The 16,622-nt window shown below is 35.0% G+C and overlaps 1 protein-coding gene across 16 annotated transcripts in view; it reads left to right on the forward strand.

Moving 5' to 3' along the window:
* The window catches only part of PCDH15 (protocadherin related 15), an 870,688-nt gene that overhangs the window by 325,984 nt on the left and 528,082 nt on the right, over positions 1–16,622 (forward strand). For all 16 annotated transcript variants that reach the window (XM_088842500.1, XM_088842496.1, XM_088842498.1 and 13 more), the window contains one exon: positions 2,463–2,618. In XM_088842500.1, coding sequence (XP_088698626.1) covers positions 2,463–2,618 — 156 coding nt within the window. The remainder of the gene's footprint in view (positions 1–2,462; positions 2,619–16,622) is intronic.

Raw genomic sequence — 16,622 nt, forward strand, 5'->3', positions numbered from 1 at the left:
GCAACTTTGATAGTACTCAGCCATGTGTTCTAGGCACTGTGCTAGTTCCTGTGTAGAGAGATTAAGTCATGACTAAGATAGCATCCCCAGCTTTATGAAACTTCCAATACAGTAAAGAGAGACAAACTACAACTCATATATAAAACCTATAATATGCCATGTGGTGCATGAAAAAAGCAGAAAAAACATAGATCTAAATATAGAGGGGAAGTTGAAAGGAAAGAGCAGATTGAAGGCATGGTATTCTAAACAAAGTGGTCAGAATAGATCACACTGAAAAAATTAAATGCAAAGATAATTTTATAAACTCAAAAATGATTTTAAAAATTACAAGGATATTTTGTGTTATTGCTTTGTATATCTAGAGTCAGAGATGCAGGTGTGTATCATACTCCTACAAGCCCTTTGTCATAGCACCTGAGTGATAAGTACCTCCTTGAAAATTCTCTCTTTGTAGAACTGTATCATAAAATAATTAGACAAATTAGCACCTATTAATGTATGAAATGTTTATTGAAATATTGCTTAAAATGACAAAAACTAACAACAGTAAACATAACATTATGTTTTTACTTAGATCAAGTGAGCTATAGATTTATAATGGAATACATACTATAGATTCATAGTAGTATACATCAAACTGTCATAGTAAATCTATATATGCAAATATAAACATGGGATGATAATCTCATATGTGTGTGTGTGTGTGTGTGTGTGTGTGTGTATAAGACAAGTTATTTCTGGAGAGAAAAAAGATTAAAAATAAACTTTAACTGTATAGATTTAATCTCTTCATGGCTGCTCAAATTGCCAACATCCGCTGGATCATGGGAAAAGCAAGAGAGTTCCAGAAAAACATATTTCTGCTTCATTGACTATGCCAAAGCCTTTGACTGTGTGGATCACAATAAACTGTGGAACATTCTGAAAGAGATGGGAATACCAGAACACCTGACCTGCCTCTTGAGAAACCTGTATGCAGGTCAGGAAGCAACAGTCAGAACTAGACATGGAACAACAGACTGGTTCCAAATAGGAAAAGGAGTGAGTCAAGGCTGTATATTGTCACCCTGCTTATTTAACTTCTATGCAGAGTACATCATGAGGAACGCTGGGCTGGAAGAAGCACAAGCTGGAATCAAGATTGCTGGGAGAAGTGTCAATAAAGTGAGATATGCAGATGACACCACCCTTATGGCAGAAAGTGAAGAGGAACTCAAAAGCCTCTTGATGAAAGTGAAAGAGGAGAGTGAAAATGTTGGCTTGAAGCTCAACATTCAGAAAACAAAGATCATGGCATCTGGTCCCATCACTTCATGGGAAATAGACGGGGAAACAGTGGAAACAGTGTCAGACTTTATTTCTGGGGGCTCCAAAATCACTGTGGATGCTGATTGCAGCCATGAAATTAAAAGACGCTTACTCCTTGGAAGGAAAGTTATGACCAAACTAGATAGCATATTAAAAATCAGAGACATTACTTTTCCAACAAAGGTCCGTCTAGTCAAGGCTATGGTTTTTCCAGTGGTCATGTATGGATGTGAGAGTTGGACTGTGAAGAAGGCTGATCACTGAAGAATTGATGCTTTTGAACTGTGGTGTTGGAGAAGACTCTTGAGAGTCCCTTTGACTGCAAGGAGATCCAACCAGTCCATTCTAAACGAGATCAGTCCTGGGTGTTCATTGGAAGGACTGATGCTAAAGCTGAAACTGCAATACTTTGGCTACCTCATGTGATGAGTTGACTCACTGGAAAAGACTCTGATGCTGGGAGGGATTGGGGGCAGGAGGAGAAGGGGACGACAGAGAATGAGATGGCTGGATGGCATCACCAACTCGATGGACATGAGTTTGAGCAAAATCCGGGAGTTGGTTTTGAACAGGGAAGCCTTGCATGCTGTGATTCATGGGGTCACAGAGTCAGACACGACTGAGCTACTGAACTGAACTGAACTGTATAGATTTAATAAATTTGGGTTGTGAATGGATTCTCTTCTTTTGGTTATCTATATTTTGGTTTATATCAAATATGAACATTTAATATTTTAGAAAAATATAAATAAATGCAAATGTTATACAATCTGCCTACCCTATGTATATTATCACTTATACATTACTTTTATAAATTAAAAGCTTATGTCATGGCTTCTTTGACTTTTTTAAAGGCCAAATTTGTGGTATCCCAGCAAATCTCAGCCACTACTTTTGTGATTGTGTTCAATGGTAGTCCTCTAATTGTGAACAGAATGCTACCTGAGATCCTATTTTTTTTTCACTTGAACAATGAAATAATCATGATTGTCCTCTCATCCATAAAATAGTACAAAATGGATCAATTTTTATAGATTACTATAATTTAAAAGTAAATAAGTATAGAAGATTTTATTAAATAATGCTTTGACAATAATGAGAGACTTCAGTTTCAATTGTTTTTTTAAAAAGATGCAATTTCTGTTTTGCAGCCTCCAATGAATATACACTCTATCGTGGTGCAAGTTCAGTGCATCAACAAAAAAGTGGGTACTGTTATCTACCATGAAGTTCGAATTGTGGTGAGAGACAGAAATGACAACTCACCCACATTCAAGCATGAAAGCTACTATGCCACAGTAAATGAGGTCAGTTTCCTCTACCTTTCTCTGTTTCCTTTTAATCAATATATATAATGGACTGTATCTTATAAATATTTTCAAATCATCCCTGTGTAATGTTAAAATAATAAACTGTTCAGAAATACCAAGAAAACATTTCAAAAATAGTACTTTAGAAGAATAAGGTCTGAGTGACTTCTAATATGGTTTTAGGAATTCACTTTGCTACAGAAAAATAGAATTATTTATAATAATGACCGAAATGTTGATATTTGTATCATCTTGGACAATTTAATGTCTGAATCTATATACATACATGGTTTCTAAGGTTTATCAGCAGCTATTCTTATTGTAAAATGAGACAAATTTTTTTCTTTTGTATCTTTGAGGTGGTAGCTGTAATTAAGTACTAGAAGAAAATACATATTAAGATTTTATTAAAGTTATTTCCTCAGTTTTGAAATCATTTTGGCACATTAAAAAATTAAATATAAATAAAAACTAAATTATTATAAAAATGCTCATCAAATTATCTAAAGAAATATTTTAAAAGTAATATTACTGATTTTATTGTGCTGTGCTAAGTCATGGAGATCCAACGAGTCCATTCTAAAGGAGATCAATCCTGGATGTTCATTGGAAGGACTGATGCTAAAGCTGAAACTCCAATACTTTGGACACCTCATGCGACAAGTTGACTCACTGGAAAAGACTCTGATGCTGGGAAAGATTGGGGGCAGGAGAAGGGGATGGCAGAGAGTGAGATGGCTGGATGGCATCACCGACTCAATGGACATGAGTTTGAGTGAACTCCGGGAGTTGGTGATGGACAGGGAGGCCTGGTGTGCTATGATTCATGGGGTCGCAAAGAGTCGGACACGACTGAGCGACTGAACTGAACTGAACTGAAGTCATCTCAGTCGTGTCCGACCTTTTGCAACCCCATATACTGTAGCCAAGCCACCTATGTCCCTGGGATTCTCCAGGCAAGAATACTGGAATGGGTTGCCATGCCCTTCTCCAGGGTGTCTTCCCAATTCTGGGGTCGGATCCACATCTCTTATGTTTCCTGCATTGGCAAGCAGGTTCTTTACCACTAGAACATGCTTTTCTTGTTGTTTGTTGTTTACTTTTGTTTTCCTTTTGAGCCAAAATCCATAAGCTGTGGATCCTTTTAATCTTATTTTTTTAATGGTGACTATTACGCTGGATCATGGAGAAAGCAAGAGAGTTTCAGAAAAACATCTATTTCTGCTTCATTGACTATGCCAAAGCCTTTGACTGTGTGGATCACAATAAACTGTGGAACATTCTGAAAGAGATGGGAATCCCAGACCACCTGACCTGCCTCTTGAGAAACCTGTATGCAGATCAGGAAGCAACAGTTAGAACCGGTCATGGAACAACAGACTGGTTCCAAATAGGAAAAGGAGTGCGTCAAGGTTGTATATTGTCACCTTGCTTATTTAACTTATATGCAGAGTACATCATGAGGAACGCTGGGCTGGAAGAAGCACAAGCTGGAATCAAGATTGCTGGGAGAAATATCAATAACCTCAGATATGCAGATGACACTACCCTTATGGCAGAAAGTGAAGAGGAACTCAAAAGCCTCTTGATGAAAGTGAAAGAGGAGAGTGAAAAGGTTGGCTTGAAGCTCAACATTCAGAAAACAAAGATCATGGCATCTGGTCCCATCACTTCATGGGAAATAGATGGAAAAACAGTGGAAACAGTGTCAGACTTTGTTTTTTTGGGCTCCAAAATCACTGCAGATGCTGATTGCAGCCATGAAATTAAAAGACGCTTGCTCCTTGGAAGGAAAGTTATGACCAACCTTGATAGTATATTAAAAAGCAGAGACATTACTTTGCCGACCAAGGTCCGTCTAGTCAAGGCAATGGTTTTTCCCGTGGTCATGTATGGATGTGAGAGTTGGACTGTGAAGAAAGCTGATCGCCGAAGAATCGATGCTTTTGAACTGTGGTGTTGGAGAAGACTCTTGAGAGTCCCTTATACTGCAAGGAGATCCAACCAGTCCATTCTAAAGGAGATCAATCCTGGATGTTCATTGGAGGGACTGATGCTAAAGCTGAAACTCCAATACTTTGGCCACCTCATGAGACGAGTTGACTCACTGGAAAAGACTCTGATGCTGGGAAAGGTTGGGGGCGGGAGGAGAAGGGGACGACGGAGAATGAGATGGCTGGATGGCATCACCGACTCTGTGGACATGAGTTTGAGTGTACTCCGGGAGTTGGTGATGGACAGGGAGGCCTGGCGTGCTGTGATTCATGGGGTCGCGGAGAGTCGGACACGACTGAGCGACTGAACTGAACTGATTACGACTGAGCGACTGAACTGAACTGAACTGATTATATTAATTTGGAGGCATTCCATTAAATTATAAAATATTTCTAAAGTATCTCTAATATCTATTACATGTAATTTAGACACAAAAAATGAACCACATTTTTAATAGCCTCTACTTTAGCAAATCATATTCTTTCTATGATGTCTTTTTTTAATCTTAAAAATACATATCTACTTTATAAGAGGAAATTAGTACACTTTGAGCATTAAAACAGCCTTATGCCTATAACTTCTATATTATTTTTGAAATTGTTTTAAATGTGTCTTATTTACTTCAACATTCTTATGTTCACTACAATGCAAGAAATGATATTTCTCATAATCTGAGAATTTCTAGATTTTATTGCATTAAATAAATAAGCTTTTAAAGATTATCAGGCAAAGCTGCTTGTCAATCCATGCTCAACCTTTTTGAGCCACCTTTTATTTAACAGATTTCTGCTAAAACAGACAAATGCTAATTAATGTAATTAATCATGTTACATAATAATTATTTAACATTTTATTTTAGCATCTAAACTATACTTTTTGAATGAGTTTTTATTTTGTTTGAGTGCTAGTTTTATTTGAATATAAACTGAAAGATAAATTATCTTAGACAACAGACCTAATTTTAAAATCCAGTCTTGTACCATGTTCAACTGTTCTTGGATACATGTCTTTATTTTCTAAAACAAAATTTATAAAGTTCAATTTTCATTCAAATTTGACTACTTCTACACCCACTCCAATTTTTTTCAGTCATCTGTCTCTACCAGCTGACTTTCAAGGCCTTCTATTATCTGAGCTTTTGTCAATGTATTCTGAAGTTCAGTTTCTCTCTGATAATACACATTCTGTTCAGATTAACTTCCTCATATCTTACAAATATACTCATTTCTTTAGCTTTACTCACACTGTTCAATTTACTTAGAAGGGAATCCTCCATATATTGCAAGTCTCCAAGTTTTATTCATTTTTTAAAGTTTAACTCTTGACCCATTTCCATTTCCTATTTCTTCTATACTCATTCCAGGCTATACAGTCATTGATCATCAGTTTCTCCAAACTCTAAACTCCTCTGTCATCTGGTTAAACGGAATTAGAATGATACAATTTGTAGAAACATTAAACATTTTATCTTAAATATTATTTGGAGAGGCAAGATTTCTATACAAAACTGCCTAATTATGTTTCTCTCTCAATGTGCTTCCCAAAACCAATTGAGACAATCCTATCCCTCTGATACTATGGTCAGATTTTCTATGGTTTGAGTCTGTGGAACATGTGTAATTGATATTTTCCTTCAATGATTTGGTTTGTACTCTCTCATATCAATTTTCTTTTAAAGAATACAAAGTTTATCTAAACACCAAAGCATAATTATAAGAAAAAATGAAATTTAGCTATTTTTCTCATCTTATTTGTGAATAATTTTTAGTTTAATTGTCTTGAATGAGTTTATTTATGTATCTTTATCTATATATTTATCTCTTCATCAGGGCAAATACATTGCAATTTTATATATACCCATATATATATATATACCCATATATATATATATATGTATGTGTGTATATGTGTGCATGTGTATATATATATATATGTATGTGTGCATGTGTATATATATATATATGTATGTGTGCATGTGTATATATATATATGTATATATACACTGCAACTTTATATACTGCAACTACAGTGCTGCCTATAAAATACAATTAAATAAAATGTATTTTACTCCGTGAAAGATTGCAAGATATTTTCCATGCTGTTTCTTCTTTCAGTACAAAACATACAATTAAGGTAGTTATGACTAGAATGATCTAAATGTTTTCCTAAAAATAAGAGTAAAGCCACTCGAGGTTTAAGAGACTCTTGGTGTCAAAATATTTTACACTTTATTAAAGTCCAAAAGACAGTTATAAAGTCACCATCACAGATTTATAAGTGTCTTAAAGTTCTGATTAGTCACTCTCCTTATTCACTGTGAGAAAACTGAGACCTGGAACAGCACATGAATTGCCTGCAAAGGTTTAAACTTCTTTTTTTGTGAGACATAAGATATTGCAAGGTTTTCTTTTTTTAATCTCTGGGTAATTGGAGACTCTCAATTAATTTTGGACAATTGTCTCATTAAGTAATTAGTCTGGCTGATTTGAAGAACAAGTTGTACAGTCTAATTGCTGCTGATCATTCTTAAGTAATTTCTGGAAGATAAATATTTTCTGGCAGTGATGTCTTTGATAACACATGCATCACATTTCAAAACATTCCTTTTGACATAATAGAAAGTAAACAAGGACAAATCAAGGCAAACATGTTTTCTTAGGCTTGTGAAGAATTAATCTCAGGGTAATATCAAGGTTATATTTATCCTGGTCTTTAATGATCTCTTTACAGACAGGGCAATTTTTTAGTCAATATTAATTTGTTCTCTTTATCACCTTGAATATCACCCTAAATGTACTTTGCATCTGTGACATGCTGTGATTTATTGCAGATAATTTGTTGGCACTTTCTGGAAGAATGTTCTTTTGCGTTTCTCTTGACAAATAGATGGTATACAGTTAAAAAAGAAAGAGAAAGGAAAGGAGAAAGGAAGAAAGGAAGCATGTATTATGTAGTACTATAGTATTTACTGTTTAAAAAATCTGTGTATAAGTGTACCCATACCATTAAAACCCATGTTGTTCATGGATCAACTGTATATATAAAGCTTCTGAACTGTATTTCTTTAAGTTTCTAGGAACTCAGAGAAATACAGTTCAGATATAATTGAAAGGTTGGACTCAAGTAATTTGCCAGTGTTCAACTACTTTTGACCTAGAAAAATGGCAATTTATATTCTATAAATAAAAAATGTTTTAAGTAAAAATTCATACTGCTGTATTATTGCAGTGTGTTTATATCGTGGTCTTATACTAGTCAAAAATGCACACTTCATGTTTTATCAGTATTATTTTGATGGTGTTTTGAATTTAGTTAACTGTTTCTATCAATTTTTGCTTAAATTAGTAGTCCTTATTTCTGGATTGCCACTAAATTAACTATAAGGAGTTCTGCACAACAAGCTTAAAGTAAGAAAGGACAGAATGGAAGGACATAAAACTGAAGAACACACTTCGGGTCAGATCCTGAAAGACACCATCATGCCTATTCAGTTCTGCGATGAAAAAGAAAAAACCATGATGTGGATAGCTAATTTGTGAGAATTGTTGACCATGAGTTAGCAAAAATAAAATTTTCCTCCTAACACGATATTTAAACATATATTATTATGTGTAATTAAAAGATAACACATAAAATGTATAAGGAAATTGCATATCTTCTCTTTTTTCTTAACATTTTTCAATATGTTTATATAATATTACTTTCGGATTCTTGTCACCCTATATACAGAGGTGGTACTACATGACTATTTGAGGAGGTTTAGATTCACATAATCTCTATTATTTCCAGTCACACAAAATATAAATCATCTGCTTCTGGTTGAGGTAGACTAGGTATTTGGGACTAATTATTCTCTTGAAGATAACTAGAAGAGGCATGGAGATATAAATAAAGAAAAGAGACAAATTAATCAATAAAAGGAAAATAAATCATTAAATAGATAACTATATCTACAAAAAGACATTAAAGAACTAACAAGGAAAGATAAAAAAATAAAAATTTGAGTATATAAATGGAGAATAAAAAGAACTTTTCACAATCATGAGGGTTCAATCTGCCAGACAGTTGTAGCAATTGTGGATGCAATTTCACTTAATAACATGGCAGCAGCAATAAACAAGTGGATATTGAAAGAATTAAAGGAGAAAAGAAAAATCTATTTCATAGAGATAATATAAAACCACATTTAAAACCTGTGGTAGGTAGAACATTAGTCACTCAAAGATGTCCATACCCTAATCTCAGGTAAATGAACTTTACAGACATGGTTAAGGTTATGGATGCTAATCAGTAGATTATGCTGGATTATCCTGGTGGGCCTACTCTAATTACACAAGCTCTTAAAAGGAGAGAAATTTCTGTGACTGGAGTGTCAAAGGAAGAGGAAGTATTGAAAAATATGAAACAGAAAGGAGAGTTGAGATCAAAGAGTAAGAAGAAATTAAGCCACCTTTGCTGGTTTTAATGATGAATGAAGCCCTCCAATAAGAAAGAGCTGAGAATTGAACTTATTCCCAGAGTCTCCAGAAAAGAATCCAGCCCTACCAATACTTTGATTTTAACTTGGTGAGACCTGCCTTCAACTTCTAACTTACCTGTGAAATAACAAATGAACACTAATTTAAGCTACTAAATTTACATTAATTTATTTTGATAGCAATAGATAATTAATGTGAAACCACTCCCAGTAATTGACAAAATAGGTAAGGGAAAAATAGCAGCAAGAAAATAGGCTTGAGCTATGGAATTAGCACCATTGACCTGGTAAATTCTCATGGAAGGAACACTATACCTAACAACTGTACAATTCTTTCTTTCCAGTCACATGAAGCATTTGCAAGAATTTACCAAATGTTAGGCATATTCCAAGTGAATGAAATTACACAGAGTATGTTTTCTAATCACAATACAATTGAGCTTACAATCAATAAAAACACAAAATTAAATTAGAAACTTCACACTTATTCTGAAAATGACATATAAAACTCTCATTATTCCTAACTAGCATTATTGAATATGTAGAAACCCAACCGTATTTACGTGTAGATTATTATAATTAATAAATGAGTTTAGCAAATTTAAAGACAAAGTCAATATTAATTTTTTTAATGAAACAGTAACAAACAAGAAGCAAATTGTAACAAGTCATTCTCTGATAATAGCACCTTCAATATGGAAGTTTCAATTATATCAGTTTACTCTAAATTAAACTTTTAATTGAAAGGAAGTACATTTCCATATCTTGGTAAAGATACAGAGTAAACACAACTTCTATACATTGTTGGTAGAGGAGTAAATTGGGACAATTACTTTGTAGATTTGTTTGTAGTTTCTACAAAGATAAACAAAAAGATACCATACGACTCAACAATTCTGCTCTTGTGGTATGTATGTTCACCAAGTAACATGTACAAGAATATTCACTGACAATGTTTCCATAATAGTCAAAATCTGGAGACAATTCAAATGTCCAGCTATGTCAGAGCCGGCTTCAGTTCAGTTCAGTTCAGTTCAGTCGCTCAGTCGTGTCCGACTCTCCGCGACCCCATGAATCACGGCACGCCAGGCCTCCCTGTCCATCACCAACTCCCGGAGTTCACTCAAACTCATGTCCACAGAGTCAGTGATGCCATCCAGCCATCTCATTCTCCGTCGTCCCCTTCTCCTCCCGCCCCCAACCCTTCCCAGCATCAGAGACTTTTCCAGTGAATCAACTCGTCGCATGAGGTGGCCAAAGTATTGGAGTTTCAGCTTTAGCATCAGTCCCTCCAATGAACATCCAGGATTGATCTCCTTTAGAATGGACTGGTTGGATCTCCTTGCAGTATAAGGGACTCTCAAGAGTCTTCTCCAACACCACAGTTCAAAAGCATCGATTCTTCGGCGGTCAGCTTTCTTCACAGTCCAACTCTCACATCCATACATGACCACGGGAAAAACCATTGCCTTGACTAGACGGACCTTGGTTGGCAAAGTAATGTCTCTGCTTTTTAATATACTATCAAGGTTGGTCATAACTTTCCTTCCAAGGAGCAAGCGTCTTTTAATTTCATGGCTGCAATCAGCATCTGCAGTGATTTTGGAGCCCAAAAAAACAAAGTCTGACACTGTTTCCACTGTTTTTCCATCTATTTCCCATGAAGTGATGGGACCAGATGCCATGATCTTCGTTTTCTGAATGTTGAGCTTCAAGCCAACCTTTTCACTCTCCTCTTTCACTTTCATCAAGAGGCTTTTGAGTTCCTCTTCACTTTCTGCCATAAGGGTAGTGTCATCTGCATATCTGAGGTTATTGATATTTCTCCCAGCAATCTTGATTCCAGCTTGTGCTTCTTCCAGCCCAGCGTTCCTCATGATGTACTCTGCATATAAGTTAAATAAGCAAGGTGACAATATACAACCTTGACGTACACCTTTTCCTATTTGGAACCAGTCTGTTGTTCCATGTCCAGTTCTAACTGTTGCTTCCTGACCTGCATACAGGTTTCTCAAGAGGCAGGTCAGGTGGTCTGGGATTCCCATCTCTTTCAGAATGTTCCACAGTTTATTGTGATCCACACAGTCAAAGGCTTTGGCATAGTCAATGAAGCAGAAATAGATGTTTTTCTGAAACTCTCTTGCTTTCTCCATGATCCAGCGGATGTTGGCAATTTGATCTCTGGTGCCTCTGCCTTTTCTAAAACCTGCTTACCATTTTTAATTGTGTTTATCTTGAAAAAATAAAAATTTCTCTGTGTTTCAGTTTCCTCATGTGAAAACTAGAAAATATTAGGACACCTACCTCACGGGGTTTAATGAATACATGTAATAAATCTTCAAGTAGAAAAGAAAAAGGCCACAGATTTTAGTGTACAACGTGTTACTTGTATGTTGTTGTTTAGTCACTAAGTCATGTCTGACACTTTGCAACCCCGTGGATTATAGCCCAGTACTGGAGAGGGTTGTGATTTCCTTCTCCAGGGTGTTACTTGTATATTTTGTAACTAATTTTAAAATACAATCTGAATGAGTTATCTTTATATCACTTATTTAAACCTGATATTATATTTATGTGTGTTTATGTGTGTGTATAATATCAGGTTTAAATAAGTGATATAAAGATTTAAAGTGTGCATATATATGTGTGGTGGTGGTGGTTTAGTCTCTAAGCTGTGTCTGACTCTTTGCAACCCCACAGACTAGCCTGCCAGGCGCCTCTGTCCATGGGATTTTTCAGGCCAGAATACTAGACTGGGTTGCCACTTCCTTCTCCAGGGGATCTTCTTGATCAGGGATCAAATCTGCATCTCCTGCATTGTGGGGTATTCTTTACTGACTGAGTCACCAGGGACACTCTTGTGTGTGTGGGTGTATGCGTGTGTGTACGCGTGTGTGTGTGTTTGTTTTGAGTTAAATTTGAGACGAAGCTTATGCATGATGACATGTTTTAAGGATGGAGTAAAAGTTTTCTAGATTATTGTGATAAATTATATAGGCTGACAAAACAGTGATGACAGAAAAAGAAGCCCACAATTTTTTTTTTTAAACTTGGTAAATATGAGCTATGTGAATTACAGTATGTTTTACATAGCCCTAGGGGGAAGTTATGTATTTATGTGAATTATAGTCCATTTTTTCATAACTCTAGGGAGAAATCATGTTTTAATTTGTATATGACTGTTACACCAGTTAACATTTACCTTAGTTTTCATGTCCCAGCAAAGCTAAAGTTATATTAAATAATATTAATATGACTCCCCTTTAACCAAATGTCTTTATTTTCCTCAACGAGGTTTTCCTACATGCACAGAGTTTTGAAGTTCAAATGTAAAGGGTCCTAAGAGAATCAGTCAATTTAATAAATTGGGTTTGGTCAAGCTCTCTAAGTTCTTAAGAACAGGAAACTTTAAAGGATACTTCATAAATCAAAATTTAAAATGCCATTTATAATTTAGGAAAGTAAAGGTTAGCAGTGGAAATAATCTTGGTTTTAGGAACAATCAAGTTATTTCATAACTATTGACATTACAATTATATCACAAAGTATGTCCTATTTAACAGCTTAAATGTCTGTAAGCTTTAAGTTTTGAGTAATTTTAGTATTTATTTTTCTTCTTTGAATTTTAGCTATTACTCATTATTAAGTAACTTGACACATTAAAATTTGTTCTTATCTAAAATTTGTTCACAGGTTTCTGCATAGACCTTCTTGCTAATTTTGTGGCATCATATCTCCTGATGTTGACTGGAAATAGATCAGATTACAATGATAATGATAGATTCATTCTAACAATTATCATTTACGAGTGCTAAGTTTTTCCATGAAACATCTTGTTTCAAACTTAAACCTACACACAAACTCAAATTATTTTTGTATTTTTTTCATTTTACACAATAAAGTGAGAAAATACTGGGACAGAGAAGCATTTATTAATTGGCCTAAGATTTCACTGCTAATAAGTGGCAGATCTAAGTGAGAAACAGAGGCAGCTTCACTCCAAAACTGAGTGTTTGATCACTGTATTGTACAAATGCATCAGGCAAAAGAAAGATAGTGCTCAGAGACATAAAGAAAGAATAAGACATAAATACAACCATTAATCTGAATAGTATGATTACTAATTTATTATTTATTTTAGTTTTTGGCTGCACTGGATCTTCACCGCTGTGCTCAGGCTTTGTCTAGTTGCCACAAGCTAGGGCTATTCTCTAGTTGTGGTGTTTAGACTTTTCACTGAAGTTGCTTCTCTTGTTTCAGAGCATGGGTTCCAGGGCATGCAGGTTCATAGTTGTGGCATTTAGACTTTTCACTGAAGTTGCTTTTCTTGTTTCAGAGCATGGGTTCCAGGGCATGCAGGCTCATAGTTGTGGCATGGGGGCTAGCTGACCTGCAGTATGTGGAATCTTCCCAGATGAGAATTGAACCTGTGACCCCCACACTGTCAGGCAGATTATTAAATACTGGACCATCAGGAAGGTCCTAGGTACAATTCTAAGAGGAAGGCACAAAGCCTTTGGATTCACTATAACCAAGGTTCTGATATAGTGTGACCACTTCCCCTCTGCACAATCACAGAAAACTGATTAATTTCTCATATATTTAGTTTCCTCAAAGGAAAAACATTGTATTAATTTTATTGATTGATTCACTTATTGAAGATGAAAGGATACAGAGATGTAAAGTGAAACAATGGTTCTAGGTATGCTCTAGGCACTCATTGAATGGTAAGAATGGCAATGGCAGTGAACTTTCTAATTATATCCAACAATCTCTTCTTTTATCCATTCATGCTTCCCACAATTTAACTCTCAAGGTAGAATACACGTGAATATTTTCATTATGCAATGTTTTTTAGTTGGAATATTTTGTAAAATTATATTTTTGTTTTTGCGATCTGTTTGGGATAATAATTATACATCTCATGTTCATTCTAATTATATTGCTAGCACTCAATATTTTTTAAACTAAGGAAAAAATAGTGTAGCAGAAAAGTAAAAAATTATGAATAGGACTGAATCCCATGTAACACGGAGACTAACAAATATAGTTCTAAACTTCATTCTGTTCACTGATGGTCACTTTGCTTAAGGTATATTTCTTCAACTTCACATCAGTTCAGTTCAGTCGCTCAGTCGTGTCCGACTCTTTGCGACCCCATGAATCACAGCACACTAGGCCTCCCTGTCCATCACCAGCTCCCAGAGTTCACTCAAACTCATGTCCATAGAGTCGGTGATGCCATCCAGCCATCTCACTCTCTGTCGGCCCCTTCTCCTCCTGCCCCCAGTCCCTCCCAGAATCAGAGTCTTTTCCAGTGAGTCAACTCATGAGGTGGCCGAAGTATTGGAGTTTCAACTTTAGCATCAGTTTTTCCAAAGAACAAAGAAGACTCTCAAGAGTCTTCTCCAGCACCACAGTTCAAAAGCATCAATTCTTCGGCGATCAGCTTTCTTCACAGTCCAGCTCTCACATCCATACATGACCACTGGAAAAACCATAGCCTTGACTAGACAGACCTTTGTTGGCAAAGTAATGTCTCTCCTTTTTAATATGCTATCTAGGTTGGTCATAACTTTCCTTCCAAGGAGTAAGCATCTTTTAATTTAATGGCTGCAATCAGCATTCACAGTGATTTTGGAGCCCAAAAAAATAAAGTCTGACAATGTTTCCACTATTTCTCCATCCATTTCCCAAATATTTTCTCTTATATTTTCTCCAAACATTGTGAGATTAATTATCTTGAAGCCCCCCCTTTAATGCACCATGAAGGGTGCTGTAAAATATATTATTTGTGACATAGTAACTTTAGAATATAAGATGGATTATAGGATGGTGATGAGGTATCAGATTTGAACTGACAAAAGAAGAATATATATATAGCTTTTGTATAGAACACTTATACATTCCTGATGAATTATAAAAAGTAATGTAGTGATGAGCACATACCAACTACTTCTAGATTAGTAGACGTATCATGTGAAGAGTATTTCATGGTAGCTGGTAGAAATTTTACTTTCAGTGCTGTTATATCTCTTTCTAACAGCACGATTGTGCCTTTCAACAATACCCATTAGGTTAATGAACTCACTAATTTTTTTTGAAAATGGACTCTGAAATGATTTTTTCCCTTATGTTTATGTGTATGGTCAACAGCATTTTAGTGATCAAACCCATCAGCAGGAACTAAAAGCTGAACTTCAGCCAAATTAAATTTAATTAAATCTTCAGCCAAATTAATCTCTCTATTTTGTTCTTTCTCTCTTTTCTCATAATTTTTCTATCTTATATTTTGGCTAACGGTTCAAATGTGTGTTAAATATTTATAAGAATTAAATGTAATATAAAATTTTATCTTTAAAATATTTTTATAATAAATGATATGTTTAAGTCTTGGACTTAGTTATAATGAAAATGATTATGGAAATGGTCTGTTTATGTTCATATTTTCTACCATTTATGTAAGCAACATAATAAATATTTAGACCTAAGTAATATTTTAATAGAAGTAGTGAAGTTCCATATAAACCCACATCCATTTTCCTCTATACTTAATGTGTTTCATTGGTATGGTACATATTTTAACAACTAGTGAGCCAACAGTGAAACATTACTCAAATCCATATTTTATCTAGTTTTCCTTAATTTTACCTAATGTGTTTTTTCTTGTCCCAGGACCCCATCTATGATACCCTATTACTTTCAATCATCATGAATCTTTAGTCTCATTTACACTATATATGTTTTTCACTGTCTTTGTCTTTAAACCTTGACAGTCTTGAAGAGTACTGGCCAGATAATCTCTCTTTCTAATAGATAAATAAACAGATAAATAGAGATGTGCATATACATGCATACACACATAGATGTATATACACATAAATATAAATGGCATACAGTTTATAGCTTATGTGTATATGTACCATATAGTTATATATATAATATATCACATATAGATATATTTTTTCTATATCAGTGAAGAGCAAGTTGTACATATGAAACCTCTTAAGCATGTAACATTTAATTGTGTATTTCTGAAAAACAAAGACACTCTTCTATATAATATAATCATCAAAATCAGGAAATTGCATTCATGCAGTATTAATCTATAATCTTCAGACCACAAATTTTGCTGTTTTTCCTCCCAACAAATCCCTTTATAGTCCAAAGATTCAATCTAAGATCACACATTACATTTACTTACTGTCTTTTTTAGTCTCAATCTTAGTTCCTTGATATTTCCTTAACTTTAATGACCTTAATAATTTCCAGCAATATGACAGTTTATAGGCTATTTTTAAATTTAGGATTAGTTAGTATTTCCTCATGATCATAGATTTTGTTCAGGAATACCACAAAAGTGATAATGTTTTCTTCAGAGCACATAACAAAAGAGACTTAACAATATCAATGTGTCCCATTACTGGTAATGGTGCTGCTGGGAGGGATTGGGGGCAGGAGGAGAAGAGGACGACAGAGAATGAGATGGCTGGATGGCATCACCGACCTGATGGACATGAGTTTGAGTG

Source organism: Moschus berezovskii, chromosome 12 (assembly GCF_049115385.1).
Source record: "Moschus berezovskii isolate FMDL1 chromosome 12, NW_MosBer_1.0, whole genome shotgun sequence".
NCBI classification, from domain to species: Eukaryota; Metazoa; Chordata; class Mammalia; order Artiodactyla; family Moschidae; genus Moschus; species Moschus berezovskii.